Below are 24,959 nucleotides of genomic sequence, written 5' to 3'. Positions count from 1 at the left end.
TTTGATGTTTTTTTGATATTTTTGTATCTGTATGTAGTATGACCTTGCTAGTTATGTTAGTATGAAGATAAATTAGTAATGTGTCTCTGTTTCTCTTACTAGGAAAAACATGATAAAGATCATATCAGATTTGTAGATGTAGCTTCAGCTTTTACTTCTTTCAAATTAAACATGTCCAAAATGCAAAGGTTTTAAAAATCAGAATCTGCAATTGAATGTAAATACTGTAAAAATAAGAGTATTTTCCTCTATTCTTACAATTAAACACAGATCTAAATTTTTCTTGAAAAATTTCAGGAATGTGCCCTGGTGTTAGTTTTTGAAAGTACACAATACCTCTGAAGATGCAACTAGTTCAGATTGCCAGCTTGTTTGTGACAAGTTGTTGAGGAGCTTTAGAAATTGCAGCTAGGTGTTGGTAGCATGCTACTAACTTGCTTTCTGAATGAGAATTCCAAAAGAAATTGCTGTTGTTTTTATCCTACCTCCTATTTTACTGCTTTCGGTGGTGGAAAAAATAAAAAAAATCAAAGCTGGAATTCTCTTCTAGATCAAGAAAGAATAATTTCTACTTTTCAGAAGCGAAGCATGCTACTGAAGGTAATGTTAGGTGGACTGTGTTTTTTTCCCTTCTCAAAAAAAATCTTGATATAATTGCAAAATTATGGGCAGTTGGTTTTTGTTGCTGTTGTCTATATTTGTAAGAAAATACGTGTAGTATTCTGAATGGTGCCTTATGGTAACAAGATCTTTCTAAAGAACTTAAGTCTATATTTTGATATTTGAGTGCAGTTGTCCTTTATCCGAAACTTTGATGTTCAAGAGTTAATCAAATACAGTGCACTGCATCCTTTTTCAAGTTTTAAAAATACCGAAGTTCATTAGAGGATACTCCAAATTCATGTGTTACCGTTTTTGAATAGTGTCTTAATTATACCCTTGTTCAGTCTCATTTGATGCTTATTTTCTAAAATGTTAAACCAAAAGGTTTTAGCAGAGATGTTTTCCCTGATTATTCAGATGCAAAGAATTCAGGGTTCCCATGCTGTCAGGTAAAAGTTATTTGCTTTGCCTTTGATATTTCTGGCTGAGTGAAGTGGACTGGTCTGCTTATCAGATCTTCAAATGATACACATCTTTGGCTTTCTGTCCCTCCTCAGCTTGTGATTAAACTGGTCTTTATAGATTATTTTTTCTCTGGTTTATATTTCTATTCTCTTTTAAAAGCATATTCAGAAGGACATTCGCATCTTGGCTAAGTTAAGGAGGCAGATTTCTCCGAGGCAGCATTAATTACATTCTTTGGATGTTCCACAGTGAAAAGGGAGCGGGGAGAAAAAGGGTTTATTCCTCTGTGTTGTAGAAGCAATTTGATCTGTCTGTAAACTTAGGTTATTTCTTGTGCTATTCCATAGCTTGATGACATACACATTCATAGTTTATTTTCACTCTCCAAGAAATTATTGTAATATTGATAAAATTACTGTATTGAAACCTTCAACAGCTGTTAATGGGACTTACTGTAAGAAAAGCAACTAAATATATACTGGTATTTTTGTTTTAATTTTGTTGCTTTTTGGATGTGGTCATGTTTAAATAACATATATTAATATTTCTGGGACTACTGGGTGTTATAATAGGAAAAATAGTCATCACAGAAAGCAAATCATGGAATATCATTCAGAGAGAAGACTGAAATTATGGATGTTACAACCTCTTTAATAAAATAGATCTGTCCTACAAAGACAGATCCAAGATCTCTGAACGGAAATTTTGTTGCAACATAGACATTCATGTACAAAACAACAGACTGACCTAGGAGTCAGTTTGTTTAATAGTAAAGTATTGTTAATGTTCATTTCTCCATTATTACACAATTTGAATTTTTGTGTATTATAATTCTTCAGAAAAATGGTTTGGTACATATTTGAGAAATTTGTTTGTATGTTCTAGCTTAGAAACTTTTGCATTTTCTCGTGAAATATTTTCATCAAAACTGAACTTGTTCATCTGAATCTTTTTACACTGATTAATTTTATATGCTGTTCTTAGTGTTTTGCCTGTGTCTTTCCTCAGGAGTTTGTGCTATCTGTTTGCTGTATCATTTATAGTTTAATTCTCTCTTACAGTGTAGTAACTTATTTTACTTTTCTATCTTATGGAATGTTTAATTTAATGCCTCCCCCCCACCACCTTTTACTCTGATTGGCAATTTGCAATGTTTGACAGTTACTAGGTTCCATGAAGGAAAAATTTTGTTTAATGTTTAGGTCTGAGTTCTAGCTGAAAATGTAATGGAGGAGTCGTTGGTTTATGAACATATAATCCATTATACAGTAAATTTCTAGGATCCTGTAAGCTGGTTAGCTTTATTGGAAGCACTTAGGCCTGTATGTAAACTCACTGAAATATAAGAGCTATGCATAAGCATTTATCTACAGGCATTCCATTGCAAGAGTTAGGACCTTGCATTTGTTCAGTAATTAAAATCAAGTCTTGTGAATTCTAACCTACTATGGGTTACATTATTGCAGAGGCCTTGGGAAAACTGAGGACCATGTAGGATCATAGAGTCAGATTTGACATATACTTGACAATTCATGGTAATATTATGAATACCTAGTAATGAATACCTAGTAATACTATGAATACATAGTCTTTGGATGCACTTCTAATATATGAATATGAGAAAGAAAAGAAACATCTGTAGCATTTTCTGTAGTACAGGGTTTATATTTTATTCAGTCACAAATATTTTTACCTAATGAACTAAATTAAAGCAGTTCTGTATAAAAGTTCATCTTATTACACTTATTACAGTAGGGTCTGGTGCACATTGTCATACCAATTATTTGAGAAATGCCTTAAACAGCATCTTCTCAAAGTATAAATCTAATGTCCTGTGGCAGTCTTCTTTACTAAGTTGAACTTCTAATTTTACCTGCACCATGTATTTCCTTAACTGGATGGCAATTATTGTTAAAAGTCAAACTACTTTTCATTAATATATTTTAAGATAAAATCTCTGTCTTCATATCTGTTGGGTAATAATAAAAATACTACATCAGTTTTGCAATTTATCCCCATATATTTAGATGCATGTCTCAGAATAAAGGTAAAATTTATCACACAGTATGGATTTATTTTTATGTACAGATATGTCATATCTAACATTCTTTTGTAGTGATGTCATGTAGCTATGACTGACTCGTACTAGAAACTACCTTCCTGTATTATTTTTAAAGACACCTTTGTCTTACTTTCCTATCAAACATACAGTTTTAGTCTGAGGCGGCCTTGGCTGTTGTTTTGTTTCATCTTAGGGAATAAAAGGAATTGGTGTAAATCAATTTACTTCTTGTAGTAGCAGTTTGTAATCCACACCAGGCTCAAGAATGTTACAGGATGGCAACTATTTTGTGAACATATAACTTCTTAGTACTTTACAAACTTTATTATCAACATAGAAGAACTGCCAAAGTATACATTTTTAGTGTTGAAGAGTAATAGAAATTAATATTTTTTTTAAAATGCATATGTATTAGATTAGTGTTTTTAATTCATATTTTGTTCCACACAAGGATGATGTGGAACAGTTATGTTTTTCTTAAACTACCTACCAATGTTAAACTTATACCTGTGGAAAACTGGTACTTTTTCCAGAGAGTAGTTTCTGTGGCCTGGTAGCTTGGTCTGTGTTCTTGGCAAGCAGCAAATAATTAAATCAGCTTTAAGTAAAAATCTCATTTCATGTAAAAGTTGAATGCTGCAAATGGTTTGCCTGCAAAATATAAATAGAACAGAAATCCATTAGAAACTTCTGATACTTCTTTCTGAGCAACTGCAATTTGGTATTGCAGATAATTGCATTATTAAAGCATATCGTGATAGTGTAACAGGCATACAACCACATGCCTTGTTATATTTTACACCAGCTTAAAATGTAAAGTATTTTTAATATCTTTTTTTGCTGCTGGTGTTATTATTTTATCATGCTTTCTGAGATCCTTTGTATCTCTAAATACTTAAAAATTTAAAAGTTCTAAGTGACCCAAAGTTATTGTGAGGCTAAAGATTAAGGTTTAGTTAGAAATATTTTGTAATCATAGAATAATATTTTATAATTGCATAAACTATTCAATAAACACTAAATAATATAGTTCTCACTTTGCAGGAGATAATGCCTTGGGCATGTGCTGCATCTGCTTTTCTCTATCATAATAGGCTTACTCTAAGAGCCATTAAATGTCAACTACATTTGTCAAATTCATTTTTCTCTTTCTGAACGTAGTTATATTGCTGTCAACCACAGCACAATCCAAGAGAAACAGCACTGTCAAACAACAATGCAATCCTCATTTAAATAATGCATCTTGTGGAGAGCAAAGCCTGATGATTTCTTTTGTATTTGTCCTTTGGTCCTTGAATTGTCTTCTCTCCTGTTTTGCCTGATACCTGCTTTTTTCTGTTTCTGCCTGTGCTCTCACCCCCAAGAGTCCTCTGCTGCAGTGTCCTGTCCTGGAAGAGAGAGTGAGCAGTGCAGAGCTGCTTCCCTGTAGGCTGCCTTGGTAGTGTGTGTTAAGTTTATGTTCTGATGGACTGACTAGAGAATGTGAAGAGGAACAGTTGAATTCTGCGAGAAGTTAGGGTATCTTCCCTTTCTAAACTACCAGTTTTTAGAGAATATACAGGAACTCGTCTTTCAAACTTGTTTGATCAGCGTGGATCCAAAATCATGGGGGGAAAAATGCACAAATTAAAAAACAAACAACAAAAAAAAATCCCCACACTTACTATTTTAATACAGAAAATGTTAGAAACTCTATTTTTTCCACACATTCATTTGGAAATGCTTACCTTTTCTAAGGATCCTCATTAGTAAATTAATCTAAACTGGAAAATTAAGTAATAGTAAATAATAAAAATGCTTTTGAGGTGTATGTAGGAAATATCAGTTGAAAAAAAAGAATCAAATGCCATATGGAGTTCATGGTCCTGATCTGAAAGAAGGAGAAAGACAAGAAAAGCTGAGGCAGTCATGTGTTCATCCTGCACAGCAGTGTGGAAAGTAAGGCACTGGCGCTGTCTTGGCTCTGCACACAAGGGACACTTAAAAGCAGAAGTGGTGAAGTGTGGTTGTACCAGTTATGCTAATGTAAAGTACAACTGGTGGGACAAGGAATAAATTGTATTACCGTCATTGCCCACTGGGTTACAAGTATGTCACTAAAATATTAGTGAGCATAATGATGCCACGAAGAAAAGAAGATAGTCACTGGCATATGCTGTGACAATTCAGGTATCTTTACTCTTCAGTTTCAACTAACCTATCATGAAATAACTCCACTGCCAGTCTTAAGTATTTGTTGTGACCTTATGTGAAGTTTTGACAGCATTTCCATCATGAACTGCAAAACTGACTGGCAATATCTTTTAGAAAGCACTTGCATGAGCAGTATGTATTAATGCGTGGTTTAGTCTCATCAATATGTTCTAATCCAGACAGGTGATTTCTTGGTACTAGAAAGTACTTGCATGCTGTTTTGAAAGGAGGAAAGATCCTGCTCTTTGATTTCCTTTACATTTTGGTGTTGGTATAAATAGCCAGCTGATTTTTAATTTGTCATTACTGCACATCTTTATTTTGCTTTGCATAGTTCAAGGTGAAGATCATAGAATGGTTTGTGTTGGAAGGGACCTTAAATACCATCTAGTTCCAACCCCCCTGCCATGGGCAGGGACACCTCCCACTAAGATGTCCTGTTGTTTTGCATAACAGCCTGTGAAAGTGTTATGCTGCATATGCCAAGGACCAGCTGTTTGTCCATGGCGTAGTATCATAGTACTAATAAAAATACACATTTCACAAATTTTCTTCCTTATTTCTCACTTTTCTTCCCCTTCTTCAGCCAAAAAAGACTGAACAATTCTTTCTACTGCTGTTCAAACATTCGGCTTCTTATGATTGCAAATCATGTACTTGTAATCCAGTTATAGTCTTCAGATAGTACTGTAACAGAATACTTGAGGGAATATGTTTATTTGTTCCTACAGCAGAAAGAGACATCTGAATAATCAGAGGGGGTTCTTCCTTGGGATTTTGTGAAAACCTGCATGAACTGATGTAGGGAGAGAGAGTTGAAGGAGTTGAGTAATCAGTGCTCTCAACTTTCTCAGTTTTTGTTTTTTTTGTTTTTTTTTTTTTTTTTGTTCAGAGGGTTTCTGTACAGCTGGGTCAGTTTCATGGTAACATGGGTTGCTCCTGTTTTGTGACTGGAAGAAAGCACCTTCTGAGTAGTTGGCTTTCCCCAGTGTCTTTTTGGAGAACAATATCTAAGCAGAGATACTGGAGGTGTCTGTGTGATATTTTTCTCTCAGTAAAGGAACTGGGACCATTCTCATTAGAGATTATGAGAAAGGAGGCAAGAGGGTTGGGGGATGTGCTGTCAGCCTTTCTGTGCCCTGTGGGAGGGAAACAATTTTACTGCCATTTCCTGGTGTCACTCCAAGCCTTCAAAATAGAGGAATGAGAAGGGACCTCTATTTCTTCCTTACTGAATGTTACTGTTCCACAGGTAAATACTTTAGAAAGTGCTGTTTAAGGAAGATCAAAAGGCTATTTTAAAATACGTTAAGTGGGGGAGGACTGATGGATGATGTTATAACCTTTCATGTTAACAAGACTTAGGTCACAAGTCTGTTGCAAAGCATATAGAACTAATGACTAAAAATTTTGAAAACTTGCTGTTAATGTATATATTTGATAAAGATGCTTTTGTCCAGCTAATGTGAAATGCTGCTGAGTGTAGTGGACAGCTCTTGACAAGAATGAAGCCTATAGAGATATATGAGTGAGTGTTCTGTTTCTGGGACAGAGTTAAGGATTTAAGAATGAAAAGAACATAACTAATAAAATACTGTTCAGATGCTTTAAATATGAAGCCTGAAGCTGTGAAAGTTGGAAGGAAAGTCAAATTAGAGTCTAAAATGGCTCTTCTGCATCCTGGTAAAAAGCTGCAGTAGGGCTTTCTGGTTTGATTTAGGGTTTGTTTTGGACTTGAGTGTCCTCAAAAAAAAAAAAAAAAAAAGTGCTTTTTGGCTTAGTTCTGTTTTGTTTTAAATAGACATGTATTATAGCCTGAGGCTGGCATTCAGAAATAGCAAATTTTTTCCTCTTACTGGCATGGTAAACTTGGAGAAACTGATTAATGTATACTTTAATGGTTTCACGTATGAAATAGTGATGTAGTTGAATTATTTATCTAGGAAGGCTTTTAAAAGATCTGAATTATGAACATTAAATATGGGTAGAGAAAGTACGGTAAATTGCAGGACATGTAGAGAGGTTAGGCTAGAGTGTTTAGAATTACAATACAAAACTGTAATTTTTTTGGTAAATGAGTTGCAGAATGGGCTACAAGTGGATTGCCTTGGTCATAGTATCTAGGCATTATGTAAGTAAAAACCTACTGTATGCTGCTTTATTCAGGCAAAGGTGCTTTTATAAGCCCTGACAGAAGTTGCTGTAAGCCCTTATTGATTATGCCCTTAAACTCTTCTGCTTCTTAAGGATGATCAAAGAAGGGACACTCTTCATCAGTCTCTTCTGCTTCTTCATTGCCTTTGTGTGTGTTTTACAAGTCTAGCATTAAATCTCAGCACTTCTTCCTGGTGCAGTAATGTTGGATGTACAAAAGAATAATGTGTAAGAAACTACAGTGTCAAAGTTACTGTATTGTGACACTGGCAAAGATTTCAGGCCAAGCTTGAAAGTTAGGAGCATTATCTGGTATTTCTGAACTGAAACAAACACAAACAAAACACTTCATTGAAATTACAAGATTGTGGTTGATCTGACTTCAATATTTCTCACAGAAGCCAAAATTTCTCTTACTACAGCTGACTTGGGTTAACTTGGAAATTCTAAGTACAATTAATGTTTCCCTTTTCCTATGGTAATTTGCAGTCTTATAATATAACATGTTTAATATCCACTACTTTCTGAGTTTACCATCTCATTTTTTTTTTTTCTGAATTGCTGTTAGTAGATCAAAATCCAGGGTGACAGACAATTTAATTACAAAACAGGTTTTAATCTGTATTTTGCTAGAGTGCCAGTAGATGGCAATAAAACAAAGACTTGCTCAAATCATCCCAATTACTGATACCTACCGATTTTGTCACAGCTCTTGCAAATACAAAACCAGGTTTGCTGGATAGTAGATATTTTTTCTACATATCTACTTTAGGCATGTTTTGTTTATGAACGGTATACTCCCTTCACTTAAATCATATATGCACAAGAAATAATCAGTGTTTCTAATATAAAATTCAAATCATGTTACACATATTTGCCTTCTAATCCCGAAAATTGATTTCACTATACTCCTTGTCATATTGTGAACTATAGAAAGGTAGAAGTGCAGTTGGTCTGGGTAGTGGAAAGTGATGACTACTAGCTGCACAGCTTTAGATCAGTCTAGAAGATAAGTTTCTTCTTTTTAACTAGGCACTAAAGTACGTGTCTTTGCAAGGTACTGAATGATCATTGTAAAGCAAGTATAATTGCCAAAGTAACTTCATTTTAAGTAATTTTTGTGACAGTAAATTACATGGAGCTCTGTATGCTGATTATATTACATAAATTACAAATAATTTCTTGCTACAGTTCTCCATTGTTAATAACTGTCACCTTTGTCACCTGCTGGCTTTATAAAACTATTTAATATATTGTCAATTTTTAAAATACTGAATTGATTTACCTTAGTGATCTAACTATGATAAATATTTAAATGAGGGCAAAAATTATTGTGGTAACAATGTAAAGTTTTTAAATCCATATGTGGTTTACAGTAAGAGCAAGTAATAAACATTTGGCTATGTGTCTCTAAGACTGTCTGAATATTATGTGAAAATTTGAGGCAGTCAAAGTTGCATGAGTTTTATAGATAAGTAAATGTGAGAATGTTCATTATATTATTACTTCAGAGGTGATTATGTAAGGATGAAAAAGATGAAATAATGTCTAAACTTTGGAGTTGCAATGATCTCCCTCCTTTTATTTTTATTTGAGGGGAGAACAGAAGTAATAATGCTGTTTCCAGCTTAAAAGGTGAGAAAAAGCTTTATAATTATGTTGGAATATTAGATAAGAAAAGTTAACAAATAGCGCACAGTACTGTTTTGAGATTCTTCTTGCTAGTTTCATGTGTGAATTTACAAAGATGAAAACTCTTCTTTCTTATTGATAAGACCAATGGCAGAAAATTTTCTCCTGTGCTCTTAAATGTTTGAGCATTAAGACTTTTTAGGGGGCTTGTTTTTAGAGGAGATTAGGCATTTTGGTGGTGTTTGCTGATTGTTACTAACAGCCAGTGTTATGTCTGCCTCTTACATTGTTCCAAAGGGACAAAACTGATTCTTAGTGTTTATTTACTGTGGTTTAACTGAAAAGCTTAACTTATTTTATTCCATCCACTACTTTGAATTAGCTACCTAAAAGCTAAAATCTTTTTGTCATAGAAGTTTCTCATATCACTCCTTCGGTTAAGATTTAAAGTACAGTGTGTTCATCTCTTGAAGGGAGAAGAAACTTTCAGAAACCAGAAGGACTAGCCTCTGTGGCTGAATGGCTCTTACTGTAATACTGAAATGAATAGATTTTAAAGCGATGAATTGATATGGCCTCTTGTACAGGCTAATGTTAAATCTTTTAGCATAAAAAATAAGAATAAACTTAAGAAACATGTTATTCTTAAGGCAGATTGACTCTGTATGTACATAGTGCTTTCTAAAACCCAATAGTTCCTTATGCAAAGCAAATAAAATCTGTGATGTAACTAGGTACTTAGATCTCAAGATGTAAATAGTTGTATCACAGAATGGAAAGAATGGGGAGAAAAAAAGTCTTGAAAATAGATCTCAAAACTGGGTCAAAATGGAAACAGGTCTCATTAAGGTACTGGCTATGCTATTTTCAAGTTTTATCACAGACGAGAGGAGGCTGCTGTGTCTCTGATCACTATTAAAACAAGGTTTATGGAAACAAATAATGTAATAACTGATTTGTTATGGCAGGACCTCCAGAAATATGGCTCTGCTATGTACTGTTTGTTTTATGGAGCAATCCAAAAGAGTGGAGTAGTTATCACTGCAGGTGCAGGAATCCCTGCTGATCACTATCAGTCTTTAAGAAGTGGCTTTCCTCTTTTAAGTACCGGTCCCTCAAAAACCCATGTAAATCAAGATTTTTCAGCATAGAGGCACTGAAACTGTTTCTGTACTGAATTATTGAAGTGTTCATTTGGAAGACTTGTGTTATTTAACCTGACTTAAGAAATTACAAGAGTGCTTCAATAGTGGGGTTTTGTAAACACAGAATTACATTCTGCAGAAGGAAAGTTTTCCTGCAAGGAAAGCTGCTTCAGGCTTTATATCTGCTAAGAAGGTAGTAATTAGAACGAAGAAAAGTTCAACTTAAGTCAGTGTAAGGGATATATATGACTAGTTGTGAGTTTACTCAGATTATGCATTTTTAGTTCTATAAATTGTTTTGTTTTGGTAGAGGATGTGAGATTGTTTTCATTGGTAATTCCTTAGAGATCTTTCAGAGAAAATTGTTGCTGTAGTTAGATAATTTGCGGATGGTTGCTCTTTGATTGCCTCATTGGAAGAGGGAGCCAGTTCTGCAGCAGAGGTTCAAGTTACTTTCTTTTTACCTTCATTAGGCTTTTTCTGTTTTGGAGAATGTTAGTGCAACTGCGGGAGGTAGTGTGAGTTTTAAGTGGTGCACTTATTTACAAAGAACCTTGGAGGATGGATAGTAAAATCGTTAGCCACTTTTTTTTCAAAATAGTCCTACAAATTATGTACACGGTGTATTTTGCTTAGTGTGGCAGAAGTATTATATTACTGTGTGAGACTGTGCAGCCAGAGAAGGCAGAGGCTTCCAGGACAGTGATAAACATATGCATTGTTATTTGGCTTACTGCTTTTCAGATAGATACTTGGCTGTATCACAGTCATGTAGGGACAGAGAACTGAAAGTCTGTACAAACCTGTGGAAACAGCTGTGGTTTAAAACTTAAAAGAACATTTGCAAATGTATTACAATACAGTCAGTTAAAAAGTCTTAAAACTTAAAAGGAGGTGCAATGGTTTGGAGAGAATGCAGTACTGCAGCAAATCTGAACTACCTGAGTATGGACTATGCAAACTATGTATTTCAGGATGAGTATTTTAAATTCTTTTTCTTGACAATGTAAGATTCTAAAATTTTCAGGCATTTCAGTACTTTTGATATTCACTTGATAAAACTCCAGTCTTATTCCTGGGATTCAGAATGTATTCGTTCATAAAAACAGAATATGGGAGTTAAAGTGCATAGCTCCAGGTTAATAAGTTTATTTAGCATAGGTACAAAAAAGTGCTGGGAAATCTTTTTGTTGGAACAGGTTGCTCCTTTTTCTCTCAAATTATTTAAGGATAATAGCACTATATAGCTACAAACCAGCATCAGATAAAGTTTCTGAATGATCCTGACATTCTTGTAATACTTAAATATTTCCATGAAGACCAAAGGTGTCGTTTCTGAACTATTTATCTTCCAAATCCATCATTACTGCAGTGAGTTTTCATGACTGTTTTAATGAGGGAAGTAATTGGAGTTCATTATTTTTGTTGTTATTTCTCCTCAAATGTAATTTCTTTTCTTTCCATTCAGACTTAATTATGTCAGGCCACATCATTAAGTTTATTTCTTCTCCCAATTTTTGCATGTGAATAATCATTAAATAAGCACTTCACCTAAATTGCCAGCATTTGGTTGCTTTTTTTCTATGTATGTAAATGTTTTAAATGAAATGATTATTTTCTTTCCATTTAATTTGGAAAGGCAATCACTTAAATACAATTTGAATAAATGAGCTAAAATGTCTTAATAAAAGAAAAGGAGGTATTTGTTTTAACATATTCTAGATGCAAATAATTTTGCACACATATGAGGCCCTGTTACCATGACTAGGGTTAGCACAGTCTCAGAGAGAAGTTTTGGCACCTGCTAATGGAAAAAGGCCTCTGTTGTCCAGGTTAAATCATCTCCCCAGGTATCATTAAGCTTTTCTGTGTTGTTAAAGCTGCATCTTCATCAAAGGTGTGAGCAGCCTACCTATTTTTTTATTCCTTTGGAGCATGCAGCGCAGGCTTCAGCATAGAAGTGCTGTCAGTCCACCTGAGCATGGACAAAGATTAGCAATAATCAGATACTATTTGTAAAAACTTAAGTAATGATCTTAATTCCACATGTGATGATACCTGTAAGCATGTCACAATATGAACTGCCATATTGTCTCAGGCAAATTTTGATGTACCATCACTACTTCTGTGAGTTATTTCTGAGGTTTGTTTTTCACTTATTCAAGAGTAGCTCCATTAATATTATCTTGCTTTATGCAAAGTTACTTTGTTTGGAAGAAACTGGAGTGCTTTTCCAGTAGTGAAAATACTACTGTATTTCCACTATTGTTCTGATATTAATCATCTTTTTAAACATGTATTTTAGGTCCTAGTTGCATATAAACCTGAATATATGTAGACAAATTTAAATAATAAATTCTTAACAGAATTGTATCCTACTGTTTTTAAAAAAGCTTAGTATTGTAGTTGCAAACTTCAGAACGTATGGCTATATTTTATGCAAATATTATGTTTGTGTGGAAAGAAAATTGCCCTTTTTCATGGGGAGGCAGCAGTTTAATGTCTAGATAGAAACTTAAATCTTTTTTTGGTACAAAGCCTGTATTTTGCCTTGAGGCTGTTTATTTCCATCCACTTGAAGCCTTACCCAACCACCAGTGCAGTCAACTGAAAAACTTGCTTAACTCTGTGACCACTGGATCTTTTCTGTAATACATGTGGAATTCTTTGTGTTAGGATTGTCTTTGTCTTAGCAGTTAGGGAACAGACAGAAAATTTATTGAAATGCTGTAGTCTTTACTAGATCTTACCTAATTTTAGTGTATTTGAGGTTGCATTATGTGCTGAATTAAATAAATGCCATTAAATTAAATGAATTAAATTAACTGTCAGAAAATGCCATGAAAAAGGTGGTACGTAATTTGCAGGCACAGGGGCTATGGGTAACTACATGATTCAGAAAAAGAAGTGGACAACAGTAACTTTAAAGATAACAAAAGTTAAATACAGTTACTCATTTTTTAAAGGCTCTGTTATGATATTGTATGGTTTTCTGACTCTGAGTTAGCTTCTTAAAAAAATAATTTGGGAAGCGTACATGATTTGGTACAGGTATGACAGTCCCATCAGTGACTCTCAATTAGATCAGTGGAACAGGCAATCAAAATTGTGTGTGAATCTAGGACAGCAGGTTTGAGGGAATGTTTGAAAATTTGAGGGAATATTAATTCAACTTTTGTATTCTTATAGGCATCTGTTTTGTATGTATTTATCTTGAAAATTACTTATTCGTTGGCTTATTATTACATTTTGTAAATAATTCTCGTACTCTGCTCTAAGATGAAGCTTCTATGAAATGTTTAGATAGAGTTTGTAAGCCATTCCTGTCCATTCTGTGGATAGCTGAGTGAAATACTAAAATTCCGTGGTAGTGTCATTTGAATTGTGGTAGAAGGAAGATGATTAAGTGGGAGAGGAATTAGGTTTGTGGGTTTTTTAGCGTTATAAGCAAAGCTTGTTGGTCATAACTGTTGAGCATATGAACAGGTCATCCCTGATAACATTGTTTTAGCTAGTATAGAATTTACACTTAAAGGAAATGACTAGGGGTTAATTTTTTTAATGGGTTTATATAAATTTATCTACTACTTAAAATAGATTTGATAGTTTTACTGAATTACGATTATATCTGTGAACTGTTTCAGAGAAGCTATGAGATCTAGTAGATACTAGTAGGTAATCATGGCTAGTATTTAGATGAGGGGTGTCACTTTTAAAGACAAATCTAGTGAGATTTTTTCCTTTGTCTCTGTAGTTATCAGAGACTGTTACAGACGATTGCTGTACTCGAGGCTCAACGTACTCAAGCAGTTCAAGACCTTGAATGTTTAGGCAGACACCAGAGAGAAGCACTGAAAGATCCTATTGGATTTGTGGAAAGACTCCAGAAGAAGGTATTTCAATGGGCTTTTCTTAAGTCTTATTCGGATATTATTTTTTAATAACTAGTAACTCACCGCATATAGAATCAGAGAATTCAGTATCTACTTGCATAAACATTGAGTTTAAAATCCTTTCTCTGCTGAGCAAAAATGGCCCTTTGTTTTCTTAATAAATCTGTAAGACATATGTCTTCACTGATTTTATTAGATATTCTTTCCTTTTTTTAGGTATCTAAAAGTGTAGTCTTTACCTTTCTGATTGTAATTTTTGTATGTTAAGGCCACCTGGAATCTATAGATAATTGGAAGTAATTTGTAGTAAGGCATTAGATCAAAAATTCATAACCTTTCTCATTAGAGAAATTAAATATTGTGCTAGGAGTGAATTTAGTAGGGTCCGTGTTAAATGGTGGGAGATGTAGTTAGTAGCCTAAAACCATAGTGAGCACTAAAAAATATACCTCAGTTCTGGGTAATATGATAGACTGTTGTCCGGTGGAGGAGAATTAATTGTGATAAGGAAACATTTTCTTTTCATGATTAAAGAAAAATTGTAGCAGCTGTAGAAGTAAGGATACTGAAAAAACGTTCAGAGCTTGAATACTTTCTTGCTGCCATGTCTACCAATGACAAACACACCTGACCTTCTAGTCTGGTAGCAACATGTTACATTTCAGTGAAGACTGAAGTAGGTATTTTATGGTGCTCTTTGACTAGGTTTGTAGAGCATAGGCTTAAAGAGGGGCCGGTTGTGAGCCCATTGGTTTCAGTAGTTGTCTTTCCATTAAATTTTGAGATGAGTTAATAACATGGATGATGTAATAGTGTTGCATTCGATAATCATTGTATGGAGAAACACTAGTGATAGTTGAAAGTGTCTGATGTATTCTGGTCTCCAAACCAAAGGAATTAATAATCTTAAGGTTGATATTTAAATAAAATGTTGGGCTTTACAACAGTTATGTTCTAGGCAGAAGAATCAGTGTAAAATATACTTTGATTTTTTGGGTGGAAAGCTTTATCAGATGATAAAACTCTGAAACAAAAGGCAGACAGTAACAGGAGACTGAACACAAAAATCTGATTTCATCGGGGAAATACATGCTTTAAAGTTTTATGCTCAATAAGCCATCATTGACCGTGCCGCTGCATATTTTATATGCACTGTTGTGTATTATTCTTGAAAGATGTCTTCTCCTTAAAAAGACTGTGTGCTGCATGGCACTGTAAAATTTCTGATTTTGGATTCTGCTGTTAGCTAAGAGGCAGTGCTGGGTTTTTATAACTTTTCAGGATTTGTCGTTTTTTTTGTTTGGATATACAGCAGTTGTATTAAATATTGCTTTTCACTTTTTGTTCTTGTTTTTTCAGGTCAATATGGGTCTTCCATGTCCACAGAGAGTAGTTCAGCTCCCTGAGATTGCCTGGGACCAATACACCAGTAGCCTTGGAAACTTCGAGAGAGAATTCAAAAACCGAAAACGTAACAGTAGGAGAGTGAAGCTCATTTTTGACAAAGGTAAAAGGAAAGTGGGTGTATGTTACAAGAAAGAAACTGCTTGTGTGGAGGTTTAGTATTTCCCTTCTTGTGTTACGTACAGTAGGTATGCCTGCAAGACCAAAAAGTCCTTTGGATCCGAAGAAGGATGGAGAGCCTGTTTCTTACTCTGTCTTGCCTTTAAGTGATGGTCCAGAAGGTTCTACAAATAGTCGTCCACAGGTAGGTGCTAAAGGAAAGATAAAATTTTACAAAATTTTTATTTTTTTTCTTTTCCTTTTTCAGTATGGGCATGTGGATGATCTGAACTGTTTCTTCAAATGTTAATGTTGGTGGCAACGTGCCGTTTGTGTACCAAATCAGAGAACTTGCTGTCGGGTTAGGCAAATTTTATTTCAAGTTTTCATACATTTATTTGGTTTGGGTTTGATTTTACTTGGATAGGAAAATGGTTAAAATGAAGTTATCGTACCTGTACTTTTTCTAAACACATATCCCATTTTATATACTGTTTTTGAGCAGATGATAAGAGGACGACTTTGTGATGAGACCAAACCTGAAACTTTTAACCAGCTGTGGACTGTAGAGGAACAGGTAATGGGAAACTCTTAACTTTTGTAGCTTTGGTAACATACATGAGAATTAAAGGAAATTCTGTAATAATATTTAAAGCAAATAAAAGTCAGTTCTGTGTGTAGATAGTGCTCTTTTGACAAATCATATCTCTACTAGAAAATATGTGTTTGGTTTTTCTTCCCGTGGTGATTTAGAAAAGACTTGAGCAATTGCTTTTGAAGTATCCACCAGAGGAAGTAGAGTCCCGAAGGTGGCAGAAGATAGCCGATGAACTGGGAAATAGAACTGCAAAGCAGGTAACAGATAGAACACTTGGAGTAGTAATTCCTTTCCTTGACATCTAAGCTTTTTAGGAAGTAGTGGTAAGAGATTGTATCCAGGTTTCTCTTTAACACTCAAGTAATTTATTTCTAATTTGAGGGGTTTTTCTGTCAACCCACAATTGATAAACTGAGGGATTAACAAAGAGGTATATTTTCTATAATGTTCCTAATTCAAGCAATTGAAGTTATTTTGTAAGAAAAAAAAAATACTTCTTGGCCATTGTTTGAGTGCTTGTGCTGTGGTAGTAGTGATCACAGAATCATAGAATGCTTGAGGCTGGAAGGGACCTCTCTAGAGGTCATGTGGTCCAACCTCCCTACACAAGTAGGGACATCCTTACCTAGGTCAGGTTGTCCAGGGCTCTATTAAGCCTGTCTTTCAATGACTCCAGGGCTGGGGCCTCCACTACCTCTCTGGGCAGTCCATTCCAATGATCTATTACTCCTATGTTAAAGATTTTTTTTTTCTGATTATGTCAGTCACTGCATCCTAGCAGTGATACAGATTCAAAGAAGGCTGATTTGTAGATGTCTTTTTTTTCTTTTGGAAATAGCAATAAGTAAAACCCTGTATCTTTTCAGTAATCACTTATTCTTAAAAATTTAACAGTGGGGCTTGCATTTCAGTAGTAACAGTGGAACTCAATCTCAAATACAGAATGTTAAAAGTACCCCAAAGCCCATGACAAAGCAGCCAGATGTAGCTGTTCATTAGGTTTTGACAGCATGCATTTAATTCTGTATAGCAAATCTAGTGACTCCAACTGTCCTCAGTTGAGTGCTGAATTTCCTGCACCTCATTCCTGTAGAATGGGCAGACATAGGAGGACTCACAGACAGAAGAATGAGTTCTGTACTGGGGCTGAGATCCACAAAAGGACACAGATGTGGAGACACTGAGTATTTCTGCATCTGACTTGTTAGGCCTTTTTCCCTTAAAATGACATAATTTCTCCATTTCAACCAGAAGTAAAAAATGCTCATGTTCTGTGTTTACAGCATTTTACATTTCTCCTATTTCAGCTGTGTTTTCAGGTGAAAGTATACTTAATTATTTCAATATATAATATTATATCATCTCTGATGATACTTATACTTCAGGTATATCTCTCCATACCTAAAAAAAAAAAGCTTACTTATTTAATAAATAAAATCCGTAAGTGCTTGCTGTATGCTAATAATGCTTAAGTAATCTGTAATTATTAAGAAAATCTTTAACTTCAGCAGATAATAAAATAATCAAATTATTTCCTTTCTATTGCAGTTTTTGGTAAATTCCCTCTGTACTTCTAAAAAATGGTACTTTTTTTTTTCTCTGAAAGCCTTCGAAGTTACCTGGAAATACTCCAAATGCAGCATTGCAAGATAGGTAGTGGGTAGAGTAGTTGTCACAAAGTAGAAGATGAGAATTTCTTATCCTTATATTCTAAGCCAATGTAGCAATGCTGACAAAACTTTGCAATCGAGGCCTGTTACATTTCATCTGAGATTTAGTTGTTGCATGTTGTTTTTTCTAGGTTGCCAGTAGAGTGCAAAAATATTTTATTAAATTGACTAAAGCTGGTATTCCAGTTCCAGGAAGAACTCCAAACATGTATTTATATTCCAAAAAGGTGAGACAATATTGCAGCAGAATTTTCTGTATTTCTGTTTGCGCTTACATGGAAATTGAGTGTAAATCAGTAATATTTTCAATATGTTTAAGTCTTGATGAGTGCTTTCATACTAAATGGTTCCACCTTTGATGTATTTTTTTTCTTTAGCCATTAGCACTGTAGAGTGAGTTGGGTGTTATTCTAGTTTCACATTGACATATTACATTTCAGTATTTGACATCTGTTAATTACATCTTTATCAGATAATCTCAGGGACATGGAGTGTCAGAAAAGAGAACATAGTCTGATTGCAGGCTGAACAAATAGGGTTGAATGATTGGTCTTGGGGTACTTTTTCCTCATTTGTAAGTTTACTGTGATCTAGAAGAGGACAATGAGAACCCTGTTAGAAGAGGATGAAGAACCCTGTAACTCATATTGCACAGTCATCTTCTAATAAACAAAAACAGAGAATTATGTATAACTGAGCATACTGAACTAGCAGAAGCATAGGCATAAGACTGAAATGTCATGCTTTATTTTGGTTTTCAACATGTATGACAATTAAAATAGAATGGTCATAAAAATGACTATTGAAATACAGTGCATTTTCTGATTTTGGAATCAATGAGAAAAGAATATGGTCCTGAGAAATAGTCTTAACTTGCAAAAGAAAAGACTAGATTCCAGTGCAGACAGGTCATATATATTTTGATTTAGATAATGTGGTAGTCTTGGGTACTAATGAGGATGCTATACATTTGAAGAGGGCAGTCTCAGGTTTTGTAGGGATTTGATTTGTCGTGTTTGGTTTTGTTCTTACCATTGTGTTTACAAAAGTTATTTTAAACCTGTTACAACGGCATTTTGTAGAGAAACATTGGCTTTTTTTTTTTTTGCTTCTGGGTGTCCATAATATTTTCTGATAAGAGCAGAGTAAGCCTTACATCGGTTCTGCAAAAAGGCAAATCTGCAGTTGTAGTCCGTTGTAAGTTTGGGAACAGAAATTATTGCCAGAGGGATCTGACAGAAAGATCTACCACACGTCATGGTAATGCCATTTTACTTTCACCAGGATTTTAATCTATTCTGTGCTATAAACAGAGGCAGGGAAGGTGCAGACATGACTCTGCTGCTTTGTCTGTTGGAAAAGCACTTCCTGGCAGAAGAACCAAAAAGACAGCTGGAAACTTTGATCCTTTAAATACTGTGGTGAGATTCATTAGTCAGAATGCTAAATTACTTGTACAGTTTACCATACTGTGGGGCTGACTTCAAAAAGGGTTGAACATTTAGTTCTGAAAACTATAATCCTTTGAGTTCTTTATATTGCCATACTATTTTAAATTACCTTAGTCACATGTCTTTACTTCTTTCCTTTTAATTTTATTTGGAAAGACTGTTATTACAGAATGTGAGTGGTGCTGCCAAGCAGCAGATCACTGTATTTGATAAGAAGTGAGAACACTTAATCAGTATGTGTGACATTTTACCTGTATTTTTTACTAATTTGAACAGTGATCCATAAAGTTCTTTAACTCCACTGTTCTGCATATAAACACAGTATAGCCAAGAGAGAAACATTTTTATGAAATTCTTAACAGTCACATACTACAATGTTAATCCTACCATCCTACAGATTTTTCTTAAGCTCGTCTATAGAACAAATCTAATATTTACTTCTGTTTTCACAGTATGATTCATAACCTTATTAACAGGTCATAAAACAAAAGTCATAGTGCCCTAGTTTGTATTAAGGTAGCATCTTCATTTTATATTTGTATCACACAAGAAATACAGCAGATGAAAAAAATCAAACAGATAGTGTATGTGGGGAAATAGAACTCTGTCTGCTAATGTAGCTGTCAACTTAGGAAACAGACAGCAGTGTACCAGGCTGTAGCTATCCCCAAGTCTCCAATGGAGATAACAAAGTGGCAGGAAGGAAAAGCAAGGGATGTTGAAAGCCTGGGTCATGGTTATGCTGTGATCAGCCTTATTTTGATAATGTATATGCACATAGGCTGTAAACTGTGGTATCTGCTTTATTGCCAGTAATACAAGTATTGGATGCTGATATTTAAAGCACACATCTATGGCAGAATAAAAAACATAGATACACTTAATGTAAATAACACTGTGAAAGGGATGCTTCACAAGAAGGTACTTGCATTTTTTCATGGGGCTTGCCCAAGGTGCTTTTTTTTAAGTTGTTACTGGGGAGGCAAGAAACCTATTCAGTTGTTGAACATCATGTTGAAATTACTGTGTATCTCCTCATATGACATAATATCAGTTCTGATAAGTGATCCAATAAATTAACAGGATGCATCGGTGTATTTTCCTGTATAACCATTATCTACTACTAGTGAAAATAAAACTGATGTAGAACACTAGTGTTCAGTTCTTCAGTTATGGCTTATCATTTTCAATTTAATGCTTATATAATGCCATTAGTACACCTGCTTTTAAGCTTAATCCAGAAGGTACATTTCCCACTGGAAAAATGATTTTTTAAATGTCTGCTTTTATGTGGTACTTTAATTCATTCTTACCAGAAGTAGAATCATATTAAAAAGGGAATTCAAATTCTTGGTTACATTTGTAGGTCACAACTGTCTGCATAACAGTGCTACTGTTTAGGTGCAGATACAGTTTCCTTTACTTGATTTCCAGATCTAGTTTTGAATGCAGATGTGTTTTCTGTTAGCAAAAGATTTTAATCGCAGTCTCAGCTCATGCTGAAATACCATCTAACATTATAGATGGAAGTATTTTGGAGGGTTTGAAATCTTAAGGAAAACCAAAAAAGCAGCAAAACACAAGAAGTCAGTAATCGTAAGGCAGGAGGTGTAAAAGTTCAACAGAGTGGATAATACATAGTCTTAGAACAAAATGTTATTTTTTTGTGCTCTGTAGTTTTGCAGATCAGAGGTACCAGCTTTCACTTGTTATTACAGACTTCACCTCACTGCTTGCCTTAAGAGTGAATGGAGCTAGTCCCAGTTCCACTTCTGTGTGTGTAGCTACATTCCATCTATGATAATTATGTCATCTTTGCCTTTTTAAACTCGGCATGACTAAGATAATGCTAGATCTCTCTTTAGAGGTGGCATCCTTTTTTTAGAGTTAAATGCTTGTGCTACAGTACTAACACCAACACCCCCAAGATGTCTGCAGGGCTGCTTTCAGACCACTCATTGCCCAGCCTGTATTTGTGCTTGGGATTGTCCTGACCCTGGTGCAGGATCTTGCACTTGGCCTTGTTGAACTTCATGAGGTTGGCATGGGCCCATCTCAAGCCTGTCCAGGTCCCTCTGGATGGCATCCCTTCCCTCCAGTGTGTTGAGGGCACTGCGCATCTTGGTGTCGTCAGCAGACTTGGTGAGAGTGCACTTGGTACCACTGTCTATGACACTGACAAAGATGTATAGCAACCTATGGGATAAAAAGTCTTGTATGAAAAGAGGAACCACCAACTATTGTAAATAATTGTAAGGCTTTGTCTGTATGACTGAGGCTAGACACAGTGTAAGACAATCCTCTCTTTTATGATTATTAAATAAACACTTTTCATACTTCTGGGTTTTTTTTGATTCACACTGTTTTATTTAAGTTGAGGAATCTAAGATCTGACATTTAAGATGTCAAAGTGCTGGTCTGGAAAGTGTCTAAGTAAAAAGTTGAGTCAGTTTCATTCAGCATAAATTACTCTTTTGATATTTAATATTCTTCCATGGGGAATAAGTAATAGGATCTGACTGCCTTTAAGTAATATTTTAAAACTGCCATGCATTCTACAACTTCAGATAGCAATGAAGCTGAAAGTTTCTAGGTATACACCAACAGAGTAATTTATCTAAGATTTTTAGGTTCCTTCTCCCTGTAAGTGGCAATGAAAGGGAACCTTTAGCAAGCAATTCTTTCTAACTCTTAGAAACCCCTTTTATGGTGGAATGAACTGCCTCTTCTCTCCCTGGACTAAGAAAGAAATCTGGACAATTAGACTAGACTTGAATTTTCTAAGCCACAACTTAATAGAAGAAGTTGATGGTAAGAGTCATGCATGGACTGGTCTCTTGGACCTGTGCAAAACTACTTCTTTGTTTAGTTTAACAGCTTTACTTTCTGATTTTCTTTTGCTGTTAGTCTCATCTATTTACAGGGTAGAGATTTCAGGGTAAGGACTCTTTCTTACTGCATTCTTGCCAAAGAAGCGTTGCACTGTTCGTTTGATTTCAGTTGTCACGGGGAAGAAAAATTCACGCTGTATGAGGGTCTGATGTAGACGTTAACATAAAAATGATTGGAAATCTGATAGACTGTTTGGTGTAAAAGAGCAAATTTCTGTTGATGTTTTATTGATGAGGATTGTTTAAATAATAGCCAAGAAATGTCTTTAAAAATATATCATTTTTTTACTGTAGTCATCAAGTAGACGACAGCATCCTTTAAATAAACATCTTTTCAAACCTTCAACTTTTATGACGTCTCATGAACCTCCAGTTTATATGGATGAAGATGATGATGACAGGTCCAGTTTTCACAGCCATATGGATACTGCAGCAGAAGAGGAAGTATCGGTATGTCATTTAAATCAGTCGGAGAATGTCTTGCTTGCTGTCATTTTAACGTTGTTTAATGAATACTGTGAGAATTAAGAGCCAGAGAGTAAGTATCATTAAGTGAGTATTAAATTGCAGTAAGATTCATGAGCCATTTTGAGTGGTAAACACATTGTTAAATATAAAGGCTTTTAATTGCAGAAAATTTAAACTAAATCAGAAAGAAAGGATGTAAAAGAAGTAAAAAACAGTTTTGTCCTGAAACAGTTCTAAGATGTTGTAGTTGCATATTTTCAAAAGGCTATCTGACCTCAGGTTGAGTTCGAAAATCATATAAACTATGTAGTTATGGTTCTGGCTCAAGATGTGTTTTTGAAAATTTACATAGAGCTCTGGTAAAATTTGAATGCTCTTGACATCATTGCTTTTTGTCTTCCTTCACTGGCTGAATGAATTAGGGTTTTTTTAAAAATCTTCGTCAGAGCACGAACTAACAGAATGCATTGCCAGTCAGCAAACAAATGAATCTGTTTTTAGAGGCAAATTTTAACAGACATCCTAACCGAATGTATTATTACATCATGTATTGTTTCCCTTTCCTAATTTATCAGATGCAATAATACTACAAGAGTTTAGACATATCATTTCCACTTTCATTTAGGGTCATAGAATCAGAGGGATTATATCCTGCTGCCAGGATGCTGGACAGATTTCACAGCTGGTGTGAATCGCTGTGGCTTTACTGTGCTTAGGCTGAAGAACTTGACTTGTTACTTTTAATTTTTTTTGTGAGCCTAGTGACATGCTGTGTGTGAAAGCTCATTGCATAACAGAAGTATTTGGGCCACCCACTATAGGTCTATTCATTTTCTTTATTGCCTTTTTTACATGCACTGCATAATCTTCTTTAAATTATTAAATTTGCTCATCTGTTACTCAGTCATAAATCCCATCTTCACTCTTGTTCTCTATTCTCTTTCTGATGGTCTTTTGGTTCATCTGGAGACCTCATAACTTTGCGTATTCCAGTAAGAACCTTACAAGGCCTGGAAAGAAAAATGCATATTAGAAGAGATGCAGAATTATGATTATCTCAAATGGAACTGGTTTTGAGCAAGCATTCTTTTGTTTTGTATTGGCTTTGAATACATATTTTCTAACTGTTCTGAATATTTTCCTAAAATAATTTGGTTTTACTGTGGTGGTCTGTGGGCACCATAAATCAACTGGGTTTTATTTAAATTTAGATAAAGTTGCTGGTTTATGTTTTTGCAGTGATAATGGTGGACTTGCAAACTTCCCCTTTTTTTTATTTTTTTCCCCCCCTTTTTTTTTTTTTTATTTTTTTAGATTTAGCCTAATTTTTTCTTTCTTCACTAGTGCACCATTTCCAGATGGATATATTTCTGGCTTGCAGTAATGTAGAAAGACACAGGTGAGCTCAGTTACCAAAAAGATCCCCATTATCAGTGCAAAATAGAGCAATTTGGAAGAAAAAAGAGATCGTGAACTATATTCAAAATAAATGTGCAGGATTCTATTTTAATGTTAAAAGTGATCTCTTAGTGACATGCTAAATGGATTCTAGTGCTAAAAGGATCTCTTAGTGACAGTCACTGTCATGGAGAAAAATACTTTGCATCAGCATGGGGGAGGAAGGATTCAGTATAGCAAGAAAACTATAGGAAAGTTTTTCTTTGAAAAGAATTTTTATAGGAAAACTTTATTTTCCTATAAACTATAGGAAAGTTTTTGTTTGACTTTTTTACAATAGAAGTACCGGGTGACTTTGTAAAGGCAGAAGATTTTGCTTGGCTATTACCAGGCAACTTGACTGGCATAACCATTCTGAAGAATTGTATTGGTATAAAGGAGATACTCCCAAGTGAAGACCCTCTATTACCAGCAGAGTGAATTTACTCTTCAGTTATGATTACTTCATTTTTTGAGTAGTCTCATTATTCTAGAATACAGCTACTTACTGTTCCAGAAGGAAGTGTCCACACAGGGAGCTATCATAGCATAGTTTATTTAATATACAGTTATTTTGTGCCAGATAGTTTTTCTCAGAAAAACTTTGAAGATTTGCATGGAAGGAGAGTTCCTGTTTTCTATTAGGAGAACGTAGCTTATCACCACACAAATTAATCATGTCATTTAACCTTGATTTTTCTGAACATGTGCAGTCTAGTCCTCTATATAGTCATAATTACAATTAAATAATTGATAGGACCTTTAGAAATTAAACATTAAAGAGCAAGCCTCTT

General features: G+C 34.7%; 1 protein-coding gene across 1 annotated transcript in view; it reads left to right on the top strand.

Moving 5' to 3' along the window:
* Positions 1-24,959, top strand: part of ZZZ3 (zinc finger, ZZ-type containing 3) — a 33,870-nt gene that overhangs the window by 2,730 nt on the left and 6,181 nt on the right. The window contains exons 2-8 of the mRNA XM_008941860.1: positions 14,009-14,147; positions 15,507-15,654; positions 15,737-15,855; positions 16,156-16,227; positions 16,404-16,505; positions 18,050-18,145; positions 22,555-22,710. Coding sequence (XP_008940108.1) covers positions 14,009-14,147; positions 15,507-15,654; positions 15,737-15,855; positions 16,156-16,227; positions 16,404-16,505; positions 18,050-18,145; positions 22,555-22,710 — 832 coding nt within the window. The remainder of the gene's footprint in view (positions 1-14,008; positions 14,148-15,506; positions 15,655-15,736; positions 15,856-16,155; positions 16,228-16,403; positions 16,506-18,049; positions 18,146-22,554; positions 22,711-24,959) is intronic.

Source organism: Merops nubicus, unplaced genomic scaffold, assembly GCF_000691845.1.
Source record: "Merops nubicus isolate BGI_N331 unplaced genomic scaffold, ASM69184v1 scaffold20066, whole genome shotgun sequence".
NCBI classification, from domain to species: Eukaryota; Metazoa; Chordata; class Aves; order Coraciiformes; family Meropidae; genus Merops; species Merops nubicus.
This window is presented reverse-complemented; position numbering and strand designations above follow the sequence as displayed.